At 42.2% G+C, this 15,658-nt stretch overlaps 1 protein-coding gene across 1 annotated transcript in view; it reads right to left on the minus strand.

Moving 5' to 3' along the window:
• The window catches only part of LOC128057633 (ATP-binding cassette sub-family C member 4-like), a 163,668-nt gene that overhangs the window by 52,054 nt on the left and 95,956 nt on the right, over nt 1-15,658 (minus strand). Inside the window, exon 21 of the mRNA XM_052650094.1 lies at nt 2,904-3,054. Coding sequence (XP_052506054.1) covers nt 2,904-3,054 — 151 coding nt within the window. The remainder of the gene's footprint in view (nt 1-2,903; nt 3,055-15,658) is intronic.

The following is a 15,658-nucleotide window of genomic DNA, read 5'->3' on the forward strand; positions in this document are numbered from 1 at the left end:
AGTGACCTGAAGATATACTCTCACTCACTTCATTGCTCAGTTGTGTCTAACTCTTTGTGACCCCGTGGACAGTAGCCCACCAAGCTCTTCTGTCCATGGGATTATCCAGGCAAGAATACTGGACTGGGTTGCCATTTCCTCTTCCAGGAAATCTTCCCAACCTAGGGACTGAACCCATTTCTCCTGTGTCTCCTGCATTGGCAGGCAGATTCTTTTATCACTGAGCCACCTGGGAAGCCCTAAAACATACTTTCAGTTACTATTTAGAGAAAACAGTGATGTCATCATTTAAGGCACAGACCCACCACCTAGAGAGAACATAAACAGTTCTAATCAACTGGCCACCACATTTGGTTACCTGGGGTGTATAGGAAGGGGTATCTGGATTGAATTTAGTGTCTAACTTATTGCAGAGTACTAGGATGCAGGAAAATCCACATATTCCACAGAGACGATGCACAAGTTCTCAGACTCTCCAGCTCAAAATTGAGAAAATCCTGTACTGCTTCTTGAAAAAAGCCTCAAGACGTGCCCTTCTCTCTACTTCCATATGGATGTGAAATGGCCCTTCCCCAGGCAAAAATCTCTGTCAAGTGTTCCTTCTGGAACAATTCCTCATTGAATGTCCCAGAGAGCTGCTTTTCAGCAAGACTCTCGAATGATCCCATTTCATGGGCAGCCTCAAACCATAAAATGTCTGAAGCCTTGTCTTCACAGAAGACTGGATGGAGCTCATCACTTCCTCTTCTGCCTCCCCAGGTCCTTCCATCAACCGAGTCACACCAGCAGAACGCCACACACCTGGACTCTACTGCTCCCCATCCATCCAAACACCTCACAAAACTGGACCTTACAAAACTTAGCTGGTTCTCTTGATGGCTGAAAAAAATTTTTTTACAGCTTTTATGAAACGGATGATCACTATCCTTTTTGCAACTAATTAGAAAATATCTTTTTAAAAGTGAAATTGTTAGTCACTCAGTCATGTCCAACTCTTTCTGACCCCATGAAGTGTAGTCCACCAGGATCCTCTCTCCATGGAATTCCCCATGCAAGAATACTGGAGTGGGTTGCCATTTCCTTCTCCAGGGTAACTTCCTGACCCAAGGTTCGAACCAGGGTCTCCTGCATTTCAGGAAGATTTGGAAGTCAACAAGGAAACAAGCATCTTACGTGTTTATTACAAAAACGAAACATGCAATTGCCACAGTGAAAAAACTCATTTGACTGGATAACTGAGATTTTTTTTCCACTTGGTAGATACAAAGAACCATGAGGCTCAACATTCTGCTCTTCTTGGCTTGGTTTCTAGGATAAGTTGATATTAATTTGAATAATTATTTATGGTTGAGGTCTCTGATATAAACATATTCCCACCTTACATTTTGGCTACAGTTTTTATAACTTTTAAAAATATATAATAATTCTACTTATCTTATTAGTTTTAATATTGATGAAATATGTGCATTAATAATAAGATAAATTCAATTATTTCATTATCTGTGATTACCTGCACAATAGAATGATTAGTCATAAAATGTGATCCCCCCCCCCCTTTTTTTTTTTTTTTTTTGATGCACCTTGCAGGTTCTTAGTTCCCTGACCAGGGAGTAACGCAGCAGAAGCACAGAGTCTTAACCATAGGACCACAGGAAAGTCCCTGTTGCCATTGTTCTAAAACTAGGAAGCTGAATCGGAGAAGGTGATGGCACCCCACTCCAGTACTCTTGCCTGGAAAATCCCATGGATGGAGGAGCCTGGTCGGCTGAAGTCCATGGGGTCACGAAGAGTTGGACACGACTGAGTGACTTCCCTTTCACTTTTCACTTTCATGCATCGGAGAAGGAAATGGCAACCCACTCCAGTGTTCTTGCCTGGAGAATCCCAGGGACGGGGGAGCCTGGTGGGCTGCCGTCTATGGGGTCACACAGAGTCAGACACAACCGAAGTGAGTTAGCAGCAGCAGCAGCAGCAGCAGCAGCAAGAAGCTGAATGGAGCAATAAACTAAATGTAGACTGAACAGACCCCCTCTCGTGTCCTCCTAAGGAATTCTTTTCAGCATCATTTATATGAATAGCTTTAAGAAAGGGGAGCCACAAACAGTGTGGAATCGCCCCAAATACTAGTAATGATAAAGAGCAAACCTGCAAATAACAGGGCTTATCTTTTCAGCAGGGCTTCCCTGGTGGACCAGACAGTAAAGAATCCACCTGCAATGCAGGAGACCTGGCTTCAGTCCCTGGGTCTGGGAAGATCCTCTGGAGAAGAGAATGGGCACCTACTCCAGTATTTTTGCCTGGAGAATTCCATGGACAGAGGAGCCCGGTGGGCTACTGTCCATGGGGTCGCAAAAAGTCAGACACAACTGAGCGACTAATATATGTCTTTTTAATACATTTAACAACTGCAACTTACTTGAACATGTGAAAAAAAAAGTATTTTTCAAATATATCACTCCTGGCATATACTTCATGAGGTCTCCTTTACTCTTCTAATCTTTTCCTTTCCTTGTCATTTCTGGTAACTTCAGGAGGAGAAAAATTGTCTATTTTCCTTCTATATTAGTTCCAACATGATAAAATATTTTTAAGAAAAGTATTTACAGAGTGGATACCCTGTGTTAGGAAATATGTCATGAACAAGACAAAAATGGTCCCTGTCCTCATGATGCTCACATCCATCCTCCTTGTGCTAAAATGCAAAGCTGCACCTGACCTGCACCAGCTCTATTTGCCTTAACGACCATGCCGACTCACAGTGGCCATAACATTCAATTATCTAATGTTGACTTATGAGAAATTCCAGAAGACAGAGTCTGCAGAATTTCAGGGGTCTGGTTAATTACGGTATAAACGGAAGCCAGCCGGCACTGCCATCCCAACCTGAGAGCCCCTGTACTCACTTGTACATTCCAGGCGTTTCACTTCTCGTGACGTCCTTAAGAAATACCACCGGAGGACAAAGAAAATGATACCAAGGGGAATCACAGGTATAGCAGTCCAAGGAATCACAGCCACCATCACGCCCACCACACCAACCACAAGAAGAAATGTCTGAAATAGCAAAAATAGATGCAGAGGCCTCCTTATGAAGGGTACTTGTCAAAGATAAACTGTAATGATTTGGGAGAATGGCATTCTAACATGTATACTATCATGTAAGAATCGAATCGCCAGTCTATGTCTGACGCAGGATACAGCATGCTTGGGGTTGGTGCATGGGGATGACCCAGAGAGATGTTATGGGGAGGGAGGTGGGAGGGGGGTTCATGTTTGGGAACGCATGTAAGAATTAAAGATTTTAAAATTAAAATAATTTTAAAAAAAAGAAAAAAAAAGAAAATGCCTATTCCAAAAGTTAATGATTGTAGCAACAGCAGATTCCATTGACCAAATGTTTACTGTACATAAGACAATGGGCTTAGAGTTCCATGAGCATTTTCTTAAGCATCACATTATCCCATGAGATTATTCTATCTTGGTCAAAAAAAGAGAGCAGATAGAAGAGAAAACAAAGTCATTGGTTGCTGCTGCTTTAAGCATCCATCTTTATCAGGAAAATTATGATACCCTTACTTTTTAAGAATGCAATCAACATTTAGTTTTTGCCTGCTATGACAGTGGGGTATGGTGGTGAGGATGTGCAGGTTGAGTCTGGGCCAAGGCCTCCAAAGCTTATGATCTCAGGTGGATACAAATTCATGGTGATCTGCACAAGGCAGAGAGTGCTGGGGAAACACAGAGAAGAATTCAGGAACATTTTTAGACAATTCTAAGAAGAGACTTATGGCTGAATTTTACAGGCTGGTTTAATGAATAGAAAGAGCGGCAAGAAAAACTCGCGGGCAGCAACTCCAATTGATGGAAATTTTGACCAGAAAGGAGCTGAGATGAGAAGTTAAGATGCCTGTCTGAGTTAACACTGGTTGTTCTGGGTCCTCTCAGCACCAGCACCCGCATCCCGTGCTTGCCACCCCAGGGCCTCCCCACCTTGTCACCCAGGGCAACTGGCCCAGGTGCGTCTCTAAGGGATGGGTTAGGGGTGGTCATGTCTGTATCACAAGGACGTGGGTTATCATTTCACAGCTCTTCCTGATCAGTTTTCTCATAGGATCTTCACAACCATCTTGTGAATGAGAAAAGTAAGAACTCCATTTTCATTTACAGATATGGCATAAAGATGGGAGGGTAAGTGGTTATCCTAAGTTTTCCCAGGAAGGACTGCAGGTCAAGGAGAAAGGCAGGAGCGGTTTGTACTCGGGGAATCTTAGAGTCTTGGCTGCAGGCAGGAGGAGCCTGGAAGGAGGAGGAAATGTCTAGAACTGTGACTCAGTGTTCAGGAGCCCTTGGGAACCAAACTGTATTATCTGGATGGAGACCCATGTACTTTTCCTGTTTTTCCCACATCTGCTGTGGTATCAAAATAAAACCCAGAGTGAAGAAGATGGATTCTGAGGCAATACTTTCCAGTCATTAGTGGAAAAAAATCGGCCTGACTGACCTCTCTCCTATTAGACCTACAGAAGAACAACTGCTTACAGCTACTGCATTAAATATGCATTCTGTCTGCTATAACTTTCATGTTCATGGGGAGGGGTTCTGCCAGGGCCTTCTAAGTCTGGTCTTAAGTCATCTGGCTTGCCATTATTGGTTGTCAAAAAAACCTGCTAAAATGTCAATACAAAATTCAAATTACAATTTTTTAGCAAACTCATTGGCTTAAAGCTCAACATTCTTTTGGACTCTGTGGGAGAGGGCGAGGGTGGGATGATTTGGGAGGATGACATTGAAACATGTATAATATCATACATGAAACAAATCACCAGTCCAGGTTCAATGCATGATACTGGATGCTTGGGGCTGGTGCACTGAGATGACACAGAGGGATGGTACGGGGAGGGAGGCGGGAGGGGGGTTCAGGATGGGGAACACGTGTATACCTGTGGCAGATTCATGTTGATGTATGGCAAAACCAATACAATATTGTAAAGTAATTAACCTCCAATTAAAATAAATAAATTTATATTAAAAAAAGAAGCTCAACATTCAGAAAACTAAGATCATGGCATCTGGTCCCATCATTCATGGCAAATACATAGGGAAACAGTGGAAACAGTGGTTGACTTTATTTTTCTGGGCTCCAAAATCACTGCAGAAGGTGATTGCAGCCATGGAATTAAAAGACGCTTACTCCTTGGCGCTTATGCCAAAGCCTTTGACTGTGTGGATCACAATAAACTATGGAAAATTCTGAAAGCGATGGGAATACCAGACCACCTGACTTGTCTCTTGAGAAACCTATATGCAGGTCAGGAAGCAACAGTTAGAACTGGACATGGAACAACAGACTGGTTCCAAATAGGAAAAGAAGTATGTCAAGGCTGTATATTGTCACCCTGCTTATTTAACTTCTATGCAGAGTACATCAGAGGAATGCTGGGCTGGAAGAAGCACAAGCTGGAATCAAAATTGCCAGGAGAAATATCAATAACCTCAGATAGGCACATGATGACACCCTTATGGCAGAAAGTGAAGAGGAAATAAAAAGCCTCTTGAAGAAAGTGAAAGCGGAGAGTGAAAAAGTTGGCTTAAAGCTCAACATCCAGAAAACTAAGATCATGGCATCTGGTCCCATCACTTCATGGGAAATAGATGGGGAAACAGTGGAAACAGTGTCAGACTTTATTTTTCTGGGCTCCAGAATCACTGCAGATGGTGATGGCACCCATGAAATTAAAAGACGCTTACTCCTTGGAAGAAAAGTGATGACCAACCTAGAAAGCATATTCAAAAGCAGAGACATTACTTTGCCAACAATGGTCCATCTAGTCAAGGCTATGGTTTTTCCAGTAATCATGTATGGATGTGAGAGTTGGACTGTGAAGAAGGCTGAGCACTGAAAAATTGATGCTTTTGAACTGTGGTGTTGGAGAAGACTCTTGAGAGTCCCCTGGACTGCAAGGAGATCCAACCAGTCCATTCTAAAGGAGATGAGTCCTGGGTGTTCTTTAGAAGGAATGATGCTGATGCTGAAACTCCAGTACTTTGGCCACCTCATGCGAAGAGTTGACTCATTGGACAAGACTCTGATGCTGGGAGGGATTGGGGGCAGGAGGAAAAGGGGATGACAGAGGATGAGATGGCTGGATAGCATCACCGACTCTATGGACGTGAGTTTGAGTGAAATCCGGGAGTTGGTGATGGACAGGGAGGCCTGACGTGCTGCGATTCATGGAGTCGCAGAGTCAGACACGACTGAGCGACTGAACTGACTGAACTGAACTGAACTCCTTGGAAAGAAAGTTATCACCAACCTAGACAGCATATTAAAATGCAGAAACATTACTTTTCAACAAAGGTCCATCTAGTCAAGTCTATGCTATTCCCAGTAGTCAGGTATGGATATGAGAGTTGGAGTATAAAGAAAGCTGAGTGCTGAAAAATTGACTCTTTTGAACTGTGGTGTTGGAGAAGACTCTTGAGAGTCCCTTGGACTGCCCAGAGATCTAACCAGTCCATCCTAAAGGAGATCAGTCCTGGGTGTTCAATGGAGGGACTGATGTTGAAGCCGAAACTCCAATATTTCGGCCACCTGATGTGGATAGCTGACTCATTTGGAAAAAAACCCTGATGCTGGGAAAGATTGAGGGCAGGAGAAGGGGACAACAGAGAATGAGATGGTTGGATGGCATCACTGACTCAATGGACATGAGTTTGGGCAAACTCCAGGAGTTGGTGATGGACAGGGAGATCTGGCATGCTACAGTTCATGGGGTCGCAAAGAGTTGGACACAGTTGAGCAACTGAACTGAACTGAGCAGACTCACATCATTTGATGGACAACATTAATCAGTTTCAATAATTTGGCTCTCCCCAGGTGAGGGCCTTTTAAGACTAACCCAGCCTGGAAGATAACCTGGGAAGCAGAGGTAAAATCAAAATGAAGGGCTCCATGGAAGCTGAGCCAATGCTTTTTCCTTAGGTATGCATTCAGTTCAATCAGTTCAGTCGTTCAGTCATGTCTGATTCTTTGCGACCCCTTGTACTGCAGCACCCCAGGCCTCCCTGTTCATCATCAACTCCTGGGGTCTACTCAAACTCATGTCCATCGTGTCAGTGATGCCATTCAGCCATCTCATCCTCTGTCATCCCCTTCTCCTCCTGCCCTCAATCTTTCCCAGTATCAGGGTCTTTTCAGATGAGTCAGTTCTTTGCATCATGTGGCCAAAGTATTAGAGCTTAAGCTTCAGCATCAGTCCTTCCAATGAATATTTAGGACTGATTCCTTTAGGATGGACTGGTTAGATCTCCTTGCTTTCCAAGGGACTCTGAAGAGTCTGCTCCAACACCACAGTTCAAAAACATCAATTCTTTGGGGCTCAACTTTCTTTATAGTCCAACTCTTACATCCATACATGACTACTGGAAAAACTATAGCTTTGACTAGACAGACCTTTGTCCACAAAGCAATGTCTCTGCTTTTTAGTGTGCTGTCTAGATTGGTCATAACTTTTCTTCCAAGGAGCAAGGGTCTTTAAATTTCATGGCTTCAGTCACCATCTGCAGTGATTTTGGAGCCCCAAAATTAAAGTCTGTCACTGTTTCCACTGTTTCCCCATCTATATCCCATGAAGTGATGGGACCAGATGCCATGATCTTAGTTTTCAGACTGTTGAGTTTTAAGCCAAATATTTCACTCTCCTCTTTCACTTTCATCAAAAGGCCCTTTAGTTCTTCTTTGCTTTCTGCCATAAGGGTGATGTCATCTGCATATCTGAGGTTACTGATATTTCTACGGGAAATCCTAATTCCAAACTGTGTTACATCCAGTCCAGCATTTACCATGATGTACTCTGCATATAAGTTAAATAAGTAGGGAGACAATATACAGCCTTAACATACTTCCTATTTGAAACCAGTCTGTTGTTCCATGTCCAGTTCTAACAGTTGCTTCTTGGCTTGCATACTGATTTCTCAGGAGGCAGGTCAGTTCAGTTCAGTTCAGTTCAGTTGCTCAGTCACGTCCAACTCTTTGTGACCCCATGAACCGCAGCACGCCTGGCCTCCCTGTCCATCACTAACTCCCAGAGTCCACCCAAACCCATGTCCATTGTGTTGGTGATACCATCCAACCATCTCATCCTCTGTCTTCCCCTTATCTTCCTGTCCCCAATCCTTCCCAGCATCAGGGTCTTTTCCAATGAGTCAGCTCTCCGCATCAGGTGGCCAAAATATTGGAGTTTCGGCTTCAACATCAGTCCCTCCATTGAACACCCAGGACTGATCTCCTTTAGGATGGACTGGTTGGATCTCCTGGCAGTCCAAGGGACTCTCAAGAGTCTTCTCCAACACCACAGTTTAAAAGAGTCAATTCTTTGGCACTCACTTTATAGTTCAACTCTCACATCCATACATGACTACTGGAAAAATCATAGCCTTGACTAGATGGACCTTTGTTGGCAAAGTAATATCTGCTTTTTAATGTGCTGTCTAGGTTGGTCATAACATTCCTTCCAAGGAGTAAGCATCTTTTAATTTCATGGCTGCAGTCACGATTTGCAGTGATTTTGGAGCCCAAAAGAATAAAGTCTGACACTGTTTCCACTATTTCCCCATGTATTTGCCATGAAGTGATGGGACCAGATGCCATGATCTTAGTTTTCTGAATTTTGAGCTTTAAGCCAACTTTTTCACTCTCCTTTTTCAGGTGGTATGATATTCCCATCTCTTTAAGAAGAAGACCCATTATTAACGCTCTCAGAGCTCCAAAGTTAGGTTACATTCCTCAGATTTCATGCCACTAAATTCTGAAATATTTTAAAGAGGTTGTTTCTGACATCTACTTGAAGGTAATACTATAGCCGCCCTCTTTGTGGATAGAATGTTATATATAAACAGTGTATGTGTTTAAAGTTATATGAATATACATTTGTGAATCTTTTATTGCCAGCTATCTCAAACTCTTTATAGAAGTTGGCAGAAGATGAAAACAGTATATAAACAAAAAGTCATTTGAAGAAGGAAACAAAAGATTGTGGTGTACAATATACATCCCTTCCTTGAAGTCAACTTCATTTCTTTCTCCTACATTCCCAGGAATTCCAAAAAGCCCACTTAAACCTACACACATAATTCCCCCCATCTGCTTGGATTTCAGGCCCATATGGTGGCCCATATCACCATAGCCAATGTTTCTGCACCTCTGTCACACTGGCAAAGAGATAATAATGGTTCTATAGAAAGAAACATATTGTCCCAGAAGTAAGTGACTCAAGTCCTGATGCCCCCCAAATAAAGAGAATCATTACTTTTATATATTTCCCAATTGGAGCACACTATTTGGGAAAGTCTATCCAAAGTCTATGAATCCATATGAACAAATTAAAAGAAATTCTTAGATGAAATCTTTCACTTTAGAGAAAATGGTGATTTTTTACAATTCAGAAAAGTCCTTTAATTTTCAGAGAATGACAGCCTATACCTAGAGAGGTTATTCCACTAGCCCAGTACTGTGCTAAGACAGGGTTTAGGACAAATCTTCCTGCATATTAAAAGGGAGGGTAAGACTCTACACCCATTCTCAATCTTAGTAAAAACTGGGATATACCAACAACATGAAAAAGATAGTAATGGGAATTAAATGAGGTCACACACAAAAGTGTTAACCAGTTCATGCATAACAAACAGAAACTCTAACTCCACCATTACTATCATCAGTGTGCTCTGGGTGCCAGCAGCCAGGGGAGGAGGGATGAGGTGTTCATAGATTGATGAGCCCAAAGAATCTTAAGAATCTCATGAAGCTGAGCCCTAACAGGCCTCTCATTCTAACCACTAGAACAGTTTAGTATTATCCAAGAACGTATCAGAGCAGGTACAATTTTTCCTAGATGTGGTGATGAGGTCACCTGTATCAAAGTGACTGTGGCTTTTCTTTAGTCACAGTGAAATTCACATCTGAGGTCTATTTTGTTTGAAGATGCACTTTTAAAATAATATTACCAATAAACTTCATGTCTACTATAGTCTTTGTCCTCTCTGAATTATCCTCCCAACTCTAAGCCTTCCAAAGACTGACAAATTTTGGGACATGGTAGTAAGTAACATTTTTTGAGATGTTTCTTTTCTTCTTTAATATATATTTTAAAGAGAAGTTTCTTTTCTTATTCTGTATCATTTTTCTCATTCAAGTTATCCTTTTTCTTAGTGAAGACTTGCTGTTTTGAAACTCCTAAGCATTTATGGAAGAGTTTTGACAAGAAAAGGCACTGATCATAGCAAACACCCTCTTCCAACAACACAAGGGAAGACTCTACACATGGACATCACCAGATGGTCAACACCAAAACCAGATTGATTATATTCTTTGCAGCCAAAGATGGAGAAGCTCTATACAGTCAAGAAAAACAAGACCAGGAGCTTACTGTGGCTCAGATCATGGACTCCTTACTACCAAATTCAGACTCTAATTGAAGAAAGTAGGGAAAACCACTAGACCATTCAGGTATGACCTAAATCATATCCCTTATGATTATACAGCAGAAGTGAGAAATAGATTTAAGGGCCTAGATCTGATAAGTGCCTGATGAACTATGGAATGAGGTTCATGACATTGTACAGAAGACAGGGATCAAGATCATTGGGAACACATGTAAGAATTAAAGATTTTAAAATTAAAAAAATAAAAAAACTATAGAAAAAAAAAAAAAAAAGATCATCCCCATGGAGAAGAAATGCAAAAAAGCGAAGTGGCTGTCTGGGGAGGGCCTTACAAATAGCTGTGAAAAGAAGAGAGGCGAAAAGCAAAGGAGAAAAGGAAAGATATAAGCTTCTGAATGCAGAGTTCCAAAGAATAGCGAGAAGAGATAAGAAAGCCTTCCTCAGCGATCAATGCAAAGAAATAGAGGAAAACAACAGAATGGGAAAGACTAGAGCTCTCTTCAAGGAAATTAGAGATACCAAGGGAACATTTCATGCAAAGATGGGCTCGATAAAGGACAGAAATGGTATGGACCTAACAGAGGCAGAAGATATTAAGAAGAGGTGGCAAGAATACATGGAAGAACTGTACAAAAAGATCTTCACAACCCGGATAATCATGATGATGTGATCACTAATCTAGAACCAGACATCTTGGAATGTGAAGTCAAGTGGGCCTTAGAAAGCATCACTACGAACAAAGCTAGTGGAGGTGATGGAATTCCAGTTGAGCTCTTTCAAATCCTGAAAGATGATGCTGTGAAAGTGCTGCACTCAATATGCCAGCAAATTTGGAAAACTCACAAGTGGCTACAGGACTTGAAAAGGTCAGTTGTCATTCCAATCTCAAAGAAAGGCAATGCCAAAGAATGCTCAAACTACCACACAATTGCACTCATCTCACATGCTAGTAAAGGGATGCTCAAAATTCTCCAAGCCAGGCTTCAGCAATACATGAACATGAATTTCCTGATGTTCAAGCTGGTTTTAGAAAAGGCAGAGGAACCAGAGATCAAATTGCCAACATCCGCTGGATCATGGAAAAAGCAAGAGAGTTCCAAAGAAATATCTATTTCTGCTTTACTGACTATGCCAAAGCCCTTGACTGTGTGGATCACAAGAAACTGTGGAAAATTCTGAAAGAGATGAAGAATAACAAACCACCTAACCAGCCTCTTGAGAAATCTGTATGCAGGTCAGGAAGCAACAGTTAGAACTGGACATGGAACAACAGACTGGTTCCAAATAGGAAAAGGAGTATGTCAAGGCTGTATACTGTCACCCTGCTTATTTAACTTCTATGCAGAGTACATCAGAGGAATGCTGGACTGGAAGAAACAGAAACTGGAATCAAGATTGCCGGGAGAAATATCAATAACCTCAGATATGCAGATGACACCACCCTTATGGCAGAAAGTGAAGAGGAACTCAAAAGCCTCTTGATGAAAGTGAAAGAGGAGAATGAAAAAGTTGGCTTAAAGCTCAACATTCAGAAAACGAAGATCATGGCATCCGGTCCCATCACTTCATGGGAGATAGATGAGGAAACAGTGGAAACAGTGTCAGACTTTATTTTTTTGTGCTCTAGGGTCACTGCAGATGGTGACTGCAGCCATGAAATTAAAAGACACTTACTCCTTGGAAGAAAAGTTATGACCAACCCTAGAGAACATATTGAAAAGCAGAGACATTGCTTTGCTGACTAAGGTCCATCTAGTCAAGGCTATGGTTTTTCCAGTGGTCATGTATGGATGTGAGAGTTTGACTGTGAAGGCTGAGTGCCAAAGAATTGATGTTTTTGAACTGTGGTGTTGGAGAAGACTCTTGAGAGTCCCTTGGACTGCAAGAAGATCCAACCAGTCCATTCTGAAGGAGATCAACCCTGCGATTTCTGTGGAAGGAACGATGCTAAAGCTGAAGCTCTAGTACTTTGGCCACCTCATGCGAAGAGTTGACTCACTGGAAAAGACTCTGATGCTTGAAGGGACGGAGAAGGCAATGGCATCCCACTCCAGTACTCTTGCCTGAAAAACCCCATGGGCGGAGGAGCCTGGTAGGCTGTAGTCCACGGGGTCGCTAAGAGTCAGACACGACTGAACAACTTCACTTTCTCTTTTCACCTTCATGCACTGGAGAAGGAAATGTCAACCCACTCCACTGTTCTTGCCTGGAGAATCCCAGGGACAGGGAAGCCTGATGGGCTGCTGTCTATGGGGTCGCACAGTGTCGGACATGACTGAAGCGAGTTAGCAGCAGCAGCAGCAGCAGCTGGGAGGGATTGGGGGCAGGAGGAGAAGGGGACGACTGAGGATGAGATGGCTGGATGGCATCACGGACTCGATGGACATGAGTTTGAGTGAACTCCGGGAGATGGTGATGGACAGGGAGGCCTGGCGTGCTGCGATTCATGAGGTCGCAAATAGTCGGACACAACTAAGCGACTGAACTGAACTGAACTAAGGGGAAAAGTGATGGACCTCTGAATCAACAAAACCAAACAAGATTATTCAATATAGATCAAAGAGAAGATCAATTTGACATTTACTATTTTATGCACCATGAACTGGTACACTCATACCAGTGGAAGTACAAAATCTGTATTTTGTAAAATCATGAATATCAGGAAATTGAACTGTGTCCACTCCAGGTCGGCATTCTTGGTGGAAGCAAGTAGCCTGGTTAGATTGTCAGGATGACTAAGGCAGAGGATAGGTCCCCACCACCTATGGAAGGAAGTCCCATGAGCATCTTTCATCCTTCAAAAGGATGCTGTGTTGTGAGCAGATGTTTATGACAAGCCACACTGGTTTCTAAATGACTTGTAAGTGAAATATATAAAAAAGCAGCAAAGAAAAGAAAATAATGCTTGTGAAAATGTTAATGGTTTTGTTTAAAAGCCTGTCCAACCAAAAAACTAGAAAAATAAGACCTTGCTTTATTGCTAGAGGCTATGACAAGTTTTCTTATAACACAGAAATCTACAATTCTCTAGATCTAGCCAACAAGCCAAGAAGTAATGGTTATGCCATGCTTCCAAATACCAATAATGGATGACACTTCATAAGACTTGTCATGAGTCCCAATCTCAAGTATTGCACAGGCTTTATATAATCTCATTCTCACATCAACATGAGGAGGGATTGTCCTCTCCATTTCAAGGCAGGAAACTGATACTCAGAGAGACTAATTGATTTGCCCAAATTCAAACAATTCAGTCATTATGACCCCAAGTCTTTTCTTTTAACTTCTGCCTGATACTATATCACATATCATATATTTCCCCTTCTCTCTGAATTTTCTAACCCTGTTGGGTTTCTCGTGGTTCTATCTGGTCTCTCCCACGAGGGGGCCAGTTCTAGATTCCCAGCTACTTAGGGAATAATAGCCTGTTCAGTTCAGAGAGCAGAATGATCATTAAAAGATCTTAAAAGTGCTCACTGGGATTCCCTGGTGGCTTAGTAGTAAAGAATCTGCCTGCCAGTGTAGGAGATGCGGATTTGATCCCTGGATCAGGAAGATCCTCTGGAGAAGGAAATGGCAACCCACTCCAGTATTCTTGCCTGGAAAATCCCATGGACAGAGGAGCCTGGAGCACTGCAGTCCATGGGGTCACAAAGAGTCGAACACAACTAAGCGACTAAGTGGCAACAGCAGCGGTTCATTCTGTTCCTAGTTTTTCAGGCACTCCGTCTACCAGATCTAATTCCTTGAATCTATTCGTCACTTCCATTGTATAACCATAAGAGATTTGATTTAGGTCAAACCTGAATGGCCTAGTGGTTTTCCCTACTCTCTTCATTTAAGCCTGAATTTTGCAATAAGGAATTGATGGTTGGAGCCATAGTCAGCTCCAGGTCTTGTTTTTGCTGACTGTATAGAGCTTCTCCATTTTCAGCTGAAAAGGACATAATCAATCTAATTTTGGTGTTGATCATTTGGTGATGTCCTTGTGTAGAACTGTCCCTTGTGTTGCTGGAAGAGGCTGTTTGCTATGACTAATGTGTTCTCTTAACAAAACTCTGTTAGCCTCTGCCTTGCTTCATTTTGTACTCCAAAAGCCAAACTTGCCTGTTACTCCAGGCATCTCTTCACTTCCTCCTTTTGCATTACAATTCCTTATGATGAAAAGGGCATCTCTTTTTGGTATTAGATATAGAAAGCATTGTAGGTCTTCATAGAACCAGTCAACTTCAGCTTCTTTGGCATTAGTAGCTGGGGCATAGGCTTGTATTAGTGTGATGTTGAATGGTTTGCCTTGGAAGAGAACTGAGATCATTCTGTCGTTTTTGAGTTTGTACCCAAGGACTGCATTTCAGACTCTTTTTTTTTTTTTTTTTTTCATTTCAGACTCTTTTGTTAACTATGACAGCTTCTCCGTTTCTTCTAAGGGATTCTTGCCCACAGAAATAGATACAATGGTCATCTGAATTAAATTTGCCCATTCTCGTCCATTTTAGTTCACTGATTCCTAAGATGTCAATATTCACTCTTGTCATCTCCTGCTTGCTTGACCACATTCAATTTACATAGATTCATGAACCTAACATTCCAGGTCCCCATGCAATATCATCCTTTACAGCATTGGACTTTACTTTCACCAACAGACACATCCACAGCTGAGTGTCATTTCCACTTCAGCCCAGCTGCTTCATTCTTTCTGGAGCTGTTAGCAGTTGCCCTCCGCTCTTCCCCAGTAGCATATTGGATCCCTTCCAACTCGGAGGGCTCTACTGCCAGTGTCATATATTTCTGTCTTTTCATACTGTTCACGGGGCTCTCTCAGCAAGAATACTGGAGAGGTTTATCATTTCCTCCTCCAGTGGACCTTGTTTTGTCAGAACCCTCCACTATGAGCTGTCCTTCTTGGGTGGCCCTGCATGGCATGGCTCACAGCTTCATTGAGTTACACAAGCCCCTTCACCAGGACAAGGCTGTGATCCATGAAGGGGGAAAGGACATGAGGATTCAGGCATTTAAGCTCAGCCAAGCTGATGATTGTTGTTGTTTTCTCTTCCTGAATAAGGTGTGTGTAAGGAAGAAAGGTTTTGCAATTTAGTTTTCCTCAATAAATTAAAGCATTTTGCTGAGGGCAGCTGTATGCAACGTCTGATGCTCAGAGAAGTCCCTTTTTTTTTTGAAATTTAATAAGTGATATTTTTGGTATTTTTAAATTTATTTA

The sequence above is a fragment of the Budorcas taxicolor genome, chromosome 12 (genome assembly GCF_023091745.1).
Source record: "Budorcas taxicolor isolate Tak-1 chromosome 12, Takin1.1, whole genome shotgun sequence".
NCBI lineage: Eukaryota > Metazoa > Chordata > Mammalia > Artiodactyla > Bovidae > Budorcas > Budorcas taxicolor.